The sequence below is a fragment of the Lipophrys pholis genome (genome assembly GCF_963383615.2).
Source record: "Lipophrys pholis genome assembly, chromosome: 5".
NCBI lineage: Eukaryota > Metazoa > Chordata > Actinopteri > Blenniiformes > Blenniidae > Lipophrys > Lipophrys pholis.
The window spans coordinates 10,167,989-10,179,226 of NC_137628.1; the positions used below are offsets into that span (position 1 = coordinate 10,167,989).

The following is an 11,238-nucleotide window of genomic DNA, read 5'->3' on the forward strand; positions in this document are numbered from 1 at the left end:
TTGCGCGCCGCCTCGCTCCCGATGCGTTTCTTCTGCCGACAGTCTGAAGATAGATGTTCCGATTTCAGGTGAGCATTGTTCGCCGAGGTGAAGGAGGAGCGGGTCGTGTCTCCCAGAGGACCTCCCGGACGTTTAATGGTAGCTGCGGTGCCTCCGGACACCTCGGGGACGTTTTAACGCCGCTGGTTGTCTGTTGTTTATGCCGCGGCCGCGCTCGGTGCGGTTGGCGGCCTGCGGACAGGAGTAGCCCGGGTGATTGGCGGCGTGAGCCGGCGGAGGGACACGGCGCCCCTCAGCCAGCAAATAAGCCGTGATTCGATTCATTAGTGTCTGTTTTACCTCACGTGTTTACCGTAGTTTATGTGACGGTCCCGTTAAATAGCTCCTGCACTGTCGTTTCCCTCCGACGTGGGTCTTAAGTGATCTACCGTCAGTATTAGCATTGTGGCTAACAGTCAGTGTAGCAGCATGAAGGGTCGCACAGGGTCGAGGAGCTCCACTGAGGCTCATTTATCAATATCATACTCGTGTTATTAATTAATATTGTTCACACTGGGGACAGTGAATACATCCAGTAACTAACAGGTTTCATGTCGGCTCAACATTTACCTGCTCTCCGTGAGGAGCCATGCTGGTTGTTCGCCAGGAGTGTCTTCAGGAGCGTTAACTCGTTCCAGTTCAGGAGCCACATGGAGACCTGACCAGCAATACTATACTGTGATAAACAATAAAATAATATTCACTCTATTGGTCTCCTAGTTACAATCCAAAGTGATACATTATGATGCATTATGTAAGACATCAAATTTACTTGTATATCAGATAAAATAACCTGTTTAGAGAATAGACCTATTATACATCTATGCAGTGAAACACTGTTGTCTCTTTTAATGAGCCCTCTTATTGGGGAATGCAATGACCAAAAACGTGCGGCATTTGCTGCCCATACCTTCTCTAGAATGACAAATCACTGAAGTTAAACCGAAGTTTAGAGCTGCACAATTTATCACAAATTTATCATCACAATATCAACATTGGCAGCATATATATAGCAAATGCTGTGTGAATTTATTATTGCATTGTGTTGGTTTTACTTCACTATTTCAACATCTCTATTACACGCAATCATGTCTCATGGTATATTTTGTTTTATGGATACAATTTGTCCACTTCTTTACACATGTTGACACGCAAAGGGAGCAACACCTGTAATTTAATTATATGTGACGTATATTGACAATAGTTATTGTCATTATAGACATATAATGTGTAATTATTGAATAAATCTTTTCAAACTGAAAAAAGAAGAAAAACAATATATCAAATCAGACAAACGCTCTGCTGGTGGAAACCGCCGACGTACATGTGATCAAATAAATAGAATTGTTGTATTTGGTTAAAATTTGAATAGAAAGCACTGCCATGTGAATGTGAAAATAATAGACAAAATTAAACGGCCATCTGGGATGGTAATCTTTGCACCTCGCCACTCGGGCGGTCACAATAATTAAAGTTAATGTTTGTTTGACTATCCCGAGCCAGGTTTGACCATTTGGCAGGACAGTTTCTGCCCACAAACCACAGTCTTGACTAGGAATGCACCGATCCACGTTTTTTCACTTCCAATCTGATCCTGATACCTAAATTTGGATATCTGCCGATAACAATATTATTCCGATATCAGAGCTGTTTGCTTTAATGTTATTATCACTATCATTATTGTTGATTTTATATGAGGCTGTAATAAACTCTTCAGGCAAGTATGAAATGTATGAATGTATGCATGTATGCTCTCAAAAGGCAACTTGAGGTAAGTATATGGTCAGTAAAGGAAGCAGTACAAACTATTGAGTAGTACGCAGCTTCACGGAGGTGTGAATCGCCTGCTAGTGCATGGATGAGCGTGCTTTTCGTTGTTTTGATGCTGCAGTCAGTGCTGCTCTCCTCGGCTTGTTGGCGTTTTAAAACAGCGTCTGTACAACGGCTTTGCAATTATTGTACGCTGCTGTGTTGCTTTGTTGCTTTGTGGTGTTTTGAGCGTAAGATATATCCGAACAGCGACATGTTGTCGTGAAAAGTTGGATAGCACACTGCTACTACCTTAGCCTGCGAGCTGGCTGCAAACTGTGGGTTGGATTTTCTAACTCATTACTCCATGTCTCATTTAGACCCGCCTCCCCTCAGGGAATCTAGTCCACATTTTGCAGCCAGCAGGAAAACACTTGTGGAGTCATTTCAGCAACAGTAAAGCACAAACGAGGCTTCATGGGTCGGAAATCTCCGCAGGTTGGATAGAAAATTTCCGATCCGTGAATTATGTTGGTTTTGGAACCTAATACCGATACTGGATCAGATCAGCCCCATCCCTAGTCTTGACCTCATACTTTCCCAGAATACTAAACAGAAATGTAATATTTATTTAAAGAGGAAACATAATTTACAAAAAATATGCAACGTAACTAACAGACATCTCAACATTATCAGCTCCACTGGAATAATGCACAGCCGGCCCAAACAGTCTGTCCTCTGTCCACAGTCCCTGGATGAAGACTGTACGCTGGAGGAGGAAGATGAGGGGCTGATGGAGGACGAGGATGAGATCGATCAGTTCAACGATGACACCTTCGGAGCCGGTGCCATCGGTGAGTCTCACATACAATATTATACTTTATTTGTATTGCTGCAATATACATTGAAAGGTTTGGAAACTTTTTCTCTCAACCTAAAATAATACTGGAGCGAACTCAAAGTGTTACGAATACAAGTGACTATTAATTCCTGAAAAAACAACCTGCTGACCTCTGTATTTTTAGTGTCCTTGATTGATCCTGTAAGGAGGGCTGAGCTTCAGCTTTGAGATGTACTTGTTAATACTGCAGTTTATTCATGACTCCATGTCACATAAATACACGATCCTCACCCCCATTTCCTCCTGCAGACGATGACTGGCAGGAGGAGCACAAGCGGCTGGCTGAGCTGGATCAGCGGGACGGGCTGCCCGTGGGGCTGGGGGTGGGGGAGGGGGATTTAAGGTTGTCCCAGCGCTCCCCCTTGGCGGGACGCCTCCCTCCTCCTCCAGCTTCCATCCCTTCACTCGGCTTCTCCTCGTCTTCCTCTGGACTTCCTCCTCAAGGTCAGTGGTTCGAGCCCCCGAGCAGGTGTGTGTGTGAAGTTGTCCTTCTGTACACATGACGTGAGCTTGAGCCTCTCGTCTCAGATGCAGACGATCGGCCGGGCGACGGCGACCTGGCCGAGTCTCTGGCTCGTTTCATCCTGGATGCCGATCCAGCCATCGCTGGTGTCGGGGCGGCTGAGAGGCCCGGACCCGTCCCTGGCGTCCCCCCAGGCTCCGGCCTATCCGGTCTGCACGGGCTGGACCAGACCGGAGTCCTGCCTCAGCCCCCCTCCATCCCACACCCGCACCAGCTGCCCCCCGGACCCCCGCCTGCAGGTCTGAACCAACACCACCACGGTGAGGACACACTCTTTGTTCTTGTGCCTGCTGTTTTTCCAGTTATCTCACTATTGGGAATTCCCATCTTAGAAACGGGTTGTGGTGTTCCAGTTAGCTGCAGAAAACAATTGATTGATTATTTGAATTGTAAAACTGTTCGATGGAATCATAGATAAGAGCATGGCCATGTGCGAACTATAAACAAAGAATTTACACATCACCAAGAAAGTCAAGTCTTTAGATTATCTCACTGCAAATGTGCCGAACACTTAAGGTTATTCCAACTGTTGGACTAAAATTACACACAAAACAAGCTTAAGACATAAAGGTGATTCAGTGGAGTGAATAACTGTTAATTTACTGATTTAAAATCAGTTTTGGTTGAAAGATTTAGCTTTTTGTATCAAAAACAGAAATTATAATATGATTATTTTTAATTCTTTACAAGACTCTAATTAATTACAATATTTTTAATAGTGTGTGTGTGTGTGTGTATTCATGTGTGTGTCCTGCAGGCCTCCCTCCCTCCTCCATGCTCAGCTACCAGCAGCAGCAGCACCTCCTACGCAGAGGCTCCGCCCCCATGGGACAGGTTAGAGTTCAGCTTATAGCTCTGTTTATTTCAGCAGTTGCTTGCGTTGTTATCTTCACGGGTTAGTTCCTGTCATCATTTCACTACACACTATGCGATATTCGGCCATCCCAGTGGAACGTTGACAATTGAGAGAATCATGGCGATATCTTTGGACTTGGCTCTTAATCGGTAGTCCTATATCGCACTGCGAGACCGGTTCAAGGATGGCTGTTGTCATGGCGACCAAAGACAACCTGCGATAAGATTCAGACTGTCAGAAATGATGTTGATGGTGACGCTGCTGCGACCTACGTCAACTAGCTAACCAATCGAAATGCAGGATAAAAAGACATACTGAGCAGTGCCACTCTGGCGCTAAACCACAATAGATGCTTTGCAGCAAAATGCGTCAAAAAAATGTGGGATGCCAACAAAACATTTTTTCTCTTCAAGCACATAAAAACTAGAAGGGCGAGGGCTCCGCTCATCTTGGGCTAGTTTCTTTTTCGTGAATGAATGGTGCACGTTCTTGATGTTTATTTGATGTTATTCACCTCGGCTTCGATTCAGCTTGCATTTTTGTTGTGAAATCTTCATGCAGCAAACTTCATGTCGTGGCCCAAAGTTTATTAGATTCATGTCGTTACATTGCGGGGAAGTTATACGATTTTTTTAAATCGCACAGTTTGAATCAGATCTAACTCATGACACGGCAGCTTTCCCTCTGTGGACATTTCTACAGACACAAGATCTTGCCTTCGTGGATTATTTCTTTAATGAGCATTTATATATATACATATATATATATATATATGTATATATATCTCAAATGTACAAAATGCTGTTGTTTTTTCACTGTGGAGACATTTTTCTGTTATTGTCACAATAATCTTTTCTGTCTTTATACATTGTTAAATTGTATGTCTTTATAGCTGGAATATCAAACCTCGGTTCTTCCTGTGTGAGCGCGACTTAATAGATGATAAAGTCTTATTGAGTCCTTAAACAGCTCAAAGAACTTCGTGTTTTAAACTTTGTCAGTATTTCACATTTCAGTTTGTGTTTATTCACTGCTTGAAGTTTTATGATGTAGAGGTGTTTATCGTGAGTGTAATGTGAAGGTGTGTGTCTGTCTCAGATGAACTCTCACAGTATTTGGGAGAACAGTATGGGCTTCGGACCAGTCAGCATCACTCCTGGACTGGTGACACACATGGAGGTGAGCTAGCATACGTGCGCGTGCGCACACACACACGCACAGATATAGAAATGACTATTTTTGTCCAAATATGAACAAATTACAAGGAACCAGATTTGGGAATGCTTTGAAAGTTAAACCTCCAAAATGTTCTGTTTTATTCTGAGTTTGTTTTCTGCCTTCAACCTCTGCTGCACCATCACAGGTTTCACCGGCTGCTCACTCGTATATAAATATAGTTTTTTTTGTTTTGTTTTGCTTAATGTAACAGACTTTAAGATTTTAAAATCATATCATCCACATACGTCTCTGTAAGTGATGTACAATGTTAAATGTGTGTATGAATGAATATATGCTTGTGTGTGTTGTTCAGGACAGTCCTCTGATGTCCATCATCAAAGAGGTCGGTCTTCCTAAACGGCCTCCTCAGGGCCGCACAGACGAGGGGCGGGACCTGTCGGAGAGAGTCCCGCCTCCACGCTCGTCGTCGCCTGTCATTGGCTCTCCTCCGGTCCGGGCGGTGCCTATCGGGACTCCGCCCAAGCAGCCGATGAGCCACATCCTGAATCACCAGGTGAGGAGCACCGGACACCGTTTAGTGACTTTTTAAGGTCACGCCACAAACTAAAACATTTTAACTGTGTGTGTAGATCCACCACCCCACAGCGGTTCATGTGAGAGCCCCGGTGCAGCACAGATATCCTCCTCCTTTCCCCGACCGTCTGTCACCCAACACCCTCCTCAATATAGCTGTGAGTTTCTCCTCCTCTCTCCTTTTCTGTTGACTTTCTCTCAGAGGCCAAATTAAATCCTCTTCAAGTTATTACAGCTGCTTCCACGTTAAGGTCATTACTGTGTTTTTAGCTTCTCCTTTCTCCCTAAGATGAGGAGGATATTTATAAATGGATATTTGTGGCTCATAAATGGGTTATAAATGTGTAATAATGGGTCTACGGATTATCTGATCATCATTCTTATTCTTATTCTTATTCTTATTATTGTCTTATTTGATGTTTGGGTGTATTTATGGGTATTTTAGAGTCTGTAATTACATTGATGGCTATAAAAGTGTAGTTTTGGTGTGTATCAGTATTTCAGTGTTAATTTATGTTGTGTGTGTGCAGAACTCTCCGTTGTGTCGCGGCCCCTTCCCTCCCAGAGTTGGTCCGGTTCTCTCTCAGATCCAACGAGCTCAGCTACTCAACTCTCAGGTTTGTTCCTCAAAACCACCACAGAGCAGGTTACAGAAAGGATGCCCAGGATCTTGAGAAGTTTTGGCTCCGCCTCCTTCCAGGTGGCAGGTTTCCCCCGCGGTGGTCCCGGCGGCCCGCTGTTACCGGGCGGTGGAGGTTTCAGGCCGTTCTTCGGGGGGCCCCCTCCGCCACACGGTCACAGGATGGGCCCACCACCCCTCCACGGGCCCCCCAACCACACGCCACCCATCAGGCACAACACCACCCACCTGCACCCGCAGCACCGCCGCATGCTGACGCAGCGCATGCAGAGCCGGGGAGGGTAAGAACGTGAACCGGCAGCAGGCACCACACCGGCCCACTACGTTGTGTTTGAGCTCACTCTGTTCTCCATTTGCCCCCCCTGCAGGGACCGGATCAGACCCGGAGGAGACCGGCGCAGCAGAGACCCCTACAGTAACCTGATGACTCAGAAAGAGAAAGAGTGGGTCACCAAGATCCAGATGATGCAGCTGCAGAGCACCGACCCCTACCTGGACGACTACTACTACCAGGTAGCCACTTAGGAGTTTAACTGAGTAGTAACTGTTTACTGGCGGAGGAGCCTCGCTAATGCTAATCTTAAGGCCTCTTCATACTCCATAAGAACAAGACAAAGGTTCGGCAGTGCGGGATCCTGCCGAACAAAATTACGTAATTTCCTTTGGCCAGCTCCCTCTGGCCGAAGAAATTTGTTTGGGCTGTGCCAACCCCCTGGCCGAACTGTCGGTGCCGCACTGCCGAAACTTCAGCTCTGCCGTGTGCTGCGTATGCGTGTTCAGTAATATTTTAATCATATTTAGCTTGTATCATTGCTACTCTATGAGCGCCGCAGCTCGTTAAAATGTCACAGTGCAGTACATGATGCACCTGAACGCATCACCAACAGCTGTCAGCTCCTGTACTTAAAACTGGACCAACATCGCGCTCGGACAAAAACTCTCTCTTTTACTACTGAAACAGTTCAGAGAAATGTATTTCTGAAAGCACTGGAGGCCAGAAATAAACTGCAGTTGAAAAGTTTAAACGCCGCATCACAGACGTGTGGCTGCTGCGAGGGGGCGTGGCCTGCGAGTTTAGCAGCTTCTTATCGGAGTATGAACAGTCCTGCAGAAAAAGTTTTTTTTTCAGCAGCTGGCTGACGTCACTGCCGAATTTTCTTCTTGTTCTTATGGGTTCAAAAAGGGAGTATGAAGGGGCCATAACTCAGTCCTTCTGAAAGCAAGATGAAACATGTAGCACTGGGAGTAGCATTAGCATTAGCCCATATACACAGTATCTTGGATTATCATTTGTATGCTAAAATAAACTTTGTGCCTGCCTGCTGCCTGAGCTCCTTGATAATACACAGCAGAGACATTCTTCACAAACTATTCTTTTTAACATCACATCGTTTCGAAGGGTTTTTTGAATATTTCACCTGAGTGCACCAACAAGTCTTATATCACAGAACAAACCCTCACCTGCCTCCTTCACATGTGTTTTACATGTAGAACTACTATGAAAAGATGGAGAAGCGTCAGGAACGGGAGCGAGACAGCAGCAAGAAGGAACACACCACCAAACTCATCACTCCTCAGGTGGCAAAGGTCGAACACACCTACAGGCCAGGTAAGTGTGTGTGCTGAGGTCAGCAAGTTACATCGTTTATTGTCATGGTTACAGTCACTTTTAGGACAGTTGTCGGGGTTACGGTCAGTTTTGTTAGGACATTGATGACGATAATAATAAAGCAATTGATTTGTAATTTGTGAAAATCTCAAAGTGCTAAAAACAGATTAAAGTGAAAAACAACAATATAAAACGTTTAGAAAAGGCAATACAAAAAAATAAGCTGAAAAATAAAAAGCTGTCTAATCTCTTTTTAAAAGCAACTTGGTTACGGTCAGTTTTGTTAGTGTAGTTGCCTTGGTTACAGCCAGTGTTAGGACAGTCGTCATGGTTACAGTCAGTGGGTTGAGGATGTGCTCACTGTCGTCCTCTCGGTCTACAGTGCAGTTTGCCGGCTCTCTGGGGAAACTGACGGTTTCCAGCGTGAACAACCCCAGAAAGATGATCGACGCCGTGGTGACGACTCGAACGGACGACGAGGTCGGTTTGTTTCTTTGAGATACGGCTGAATCTCTCGAACATGTTGGCCTGCAGCGGCATGACCACTGCTCCACCGTGTCGCTCAGCTGTTCGTTTGTGTGTGTCTGTGTCCTGCAGGAGAAACGAGACAAGCAGGTCTGGAACAAACGCCGTCAGGTCCTCTACACGGTGGAGAAGGTAGGACCAAAGCAGCAGTGTTCGTGGGGATCAAACCGTGGCTCCCAGAGTGTCTCACTGTCCCGTTTGCTCCTGCAGATGTACAGTTTGCTGCTGGAGGTCCAAGACTTCGAGAAACGCTTCGTACAGGCGGCGGAGGAGGACCGCGAGGCTCTGCTGGACCAGCATAAGACCAACACGGTGCAGCTGTGCAACTCTTTGCGAGAGAAGGAGTGGGAGGACAGGTGGGCGGGGCTTCATTAAGTTTGTGGGCGGGGCGAGTCTTGTGTCCGCCAGCCTGACGTCTTTGCTCCTCCTCAGAGTTTGTGACGAGCAGTGTGTGATGATCATGTCCGTGAGGAAGGGCAAGCGACTTGTCTCCAGGCTCCTCCCCCTACTGCCGTCACCCCAGGCCACCGCCGTTGTCATGGCGATCGCCCGCAACCTCCCTGCCTTAGCCAAGAAGGACAAGCAGGACCAGGTCAGACACTGAACTTACTGTACTTAAGAAGTTTTTTTTTTCGAATCTGAATGACAAAAATTGAAGGTTAAAAATGAGAGGGGGTCTACTTTTAAGTATTTCTGTTCAAATCTCTAGTTTGACACTGAAGTTTCTGTATTTAAACAATATTTTTTTTCTTAATTTTAAACGTTGACTTGAGAAAATCACATGTGATTAAGTTTTAATGTATGTTCAACTTTTAAGCAAAAAAAAAAGGAACCATGTGATGATTTGATTGACAGTGCCTTTATAAGCCACGTCTCCATGGTAACCAGCTGCTCCGCCCCCTCAGGTGCTGTGCTGGTTGGTGGAGCCGGTTTCTGCTATCGTCCAATCACTGTCCAGCTCGTCTCTGACCGACCTGCTGCAGGAACTGCAAGGCAGCGAGGGGCAGCTGAGCTCCGTGCTGCACAACAAGGTGTGTGAACACACACACACACACACACACACACACACACACACACACACACACACACACACACACAAAGAATAAACACTGTTCGTCTGCAATTGTTTTCACACTTTTCTGTGTTTGTGTGTGTAGTTCGGTGTGACCCTGCTCTACCTGATCCTGAGTGAAGGAGAAAGGATGCAGAGCTCGGATCCCAACTGTCAACTCATGGACGACAATCGGTGGTGAGTCGTGTTTGCATGTGTGCTGTTAGCATTAGCAATAGCCAATGCACCATGTGATGTACCATGCGATGGTTTTCTCTGATTTCCTTTGCTAACCCCCCGACTGGCTGTGCTCACCCCCCAGGACTGAGTTGGTGTTTTCTGTGACGAGGGAGCTGCTCAGCGTCCCCTCCACCTCCCTCTCTCCCCCCCTCTTCACCCCTCCAAACCTGCTCTCCCTCTTCTCGCGCTACGTCGACCGGCAGAGGCTCGAGCTGTTACAGGACAAGCTACAGTGAGACACACACACACACACACACACACACACACACACACACACACACACACACACACACACACACACACACACACACACACACACACACACACACACACACACACACACACACACACACACACAAATTTGTGGTTACCATGACGACTATTTTGCTGTAACTGAACAGTTTTGTTCTTGTTTTCCAGGATCTCTGCTTTGTCCAGGTAGAAGTTACTACAGACATGAACATGAACCCCCCCAGCAGACGTGTGTGTGTGTGTGTGTGTGTGTGTGTGTGTGTGTGTGTGTGTGTGTGTGTGTGTGTGTGTGTGTGTGTGTGTGTGTGTGTGTGTGTGTGTGTGTGTGTGTGTGTGTGTGTGTGTGTGTGTGTGTGTGTGTGTGTGTGTGTGTGTGTAAATCCACAGTGGATCATTTTTAATCCAGATCTCTTGTCACTTTGTTTTGTTTTTTTTCTTTGTTAAAACGTCGTGTGAATGAGACTGAGTGAAGATGAAGATAAAAATTAAATCTGCATTTTTAAATATCTTGTTTACTATTATGCCTGTGATGAAACTTCAAATTAAAAAAGTATTTCTATTATATAAAACTTGTTTATATGTCTGTTCTGTACCGTGGTGGTCACTTTTTAACTTGACACTCTTGGTCTCCAGCTGAGACTCTCCACCATAGCATTAGCACATGGTAGCAGAAAGGCGTCTTCTCCCCGACAGTGGCGTGGAGTCGGAGTGGACAGAACCGGCTCATTGCACAGACACAAAAACAGCCTGTTCTCAGTAGAGGGACTTTTAGGCTACGTTCACACTGCACGTCAATTCCGATTTGATGTTGAGATTTGATTTCTTTCCATGATCGTTTGCACTACATTTTAAATGTGACCATCTGACGGCAGTGTGAACATCATGCCTTAATAAGTGTCTTAACATCACGCCGAGTACGCTGTGTACAGAGTAAATATGGATGGACTTTCACCGACATAATATATTGCAATCTTTCCAAAGATTAATCCAATCAACTGTACTATGTCTGTTTGTTTTGCACACATTTTAGTGGTGCTGCTTCCTCTGGCATAGATTTATGCCGTCAGTCTTCTGTCACATATATGCAACTTGACCGTTCAG

At 45.7% G+C, this 11,238-nt stretch overlaps 1 protein-coding gene across 1 annotated transcript; it reads left to right on the plus strand.

Annotated features, from left to right (window-relative positions):
* The first annotated feature begins 9 nt into the window (after window positions 1–9).
* On the plus strand, window positions 10–10,702 carry patl1 (PAT1 homolog 1, processing body mRNA decay factor). The gene is made up of 20 exons (XM_080463968.1): window positions 10–68; window positions 2,537–2,642; window positions 2,939–3,133; window positions 3,218–3,472; window positions 3,970–4,046; window positions 5,167–5,247; window positions 5,600–5,800; window positions 5,877–5,978; window positions 6,351–6,437; window positions 6,521–6,741; window positions 6,829–6,973; window positions 7,952–8,069; window positions 8,452–8,549; window positions 8,667–8,726; window positions 8,805–8,950; window positions 9,027–9,186; window positions 9,500–9,625; window positions 9,752–9,843; window positions 9,968–10,117; window positions 10,306–10,702. The coding sequence occupies exons 1-20, from the start codon at window positions 54–56 to the stop codon at window positions 10,325–10,327; spliced, it is 2,457 nt and encodes an 818-aa protein (XP_080320094.1). The 5' UTR covers window positions 10–53; the 3' UTR covers window positions 10,328–10,702.
* Window positions 10,703–11,238: the final 536 nt, after the last annotated feature.

What these genes read in the sequence shown, in the direction of transcription:
- patl1 (XM_080463968.1), top strand. An exon ending in CTCAGCTACTCAACTCTCAG is followed by an intron (nt 6,438 to 6,520) that starts GTTTGTTCCTCA and finishes GCCTCCTTCCAG; the next exon opens with GTGGCAGGTTTCCCCCGCGG. An exon ending in CTGTTACAGGACAAGCTACA is followed by an intron (nt 10,118 to 10,305) that starts GTGAGACACACA and finishes CTTGTTTTCCAG; the next exon opens with GATCTCTGCTTTGTCCAGGT.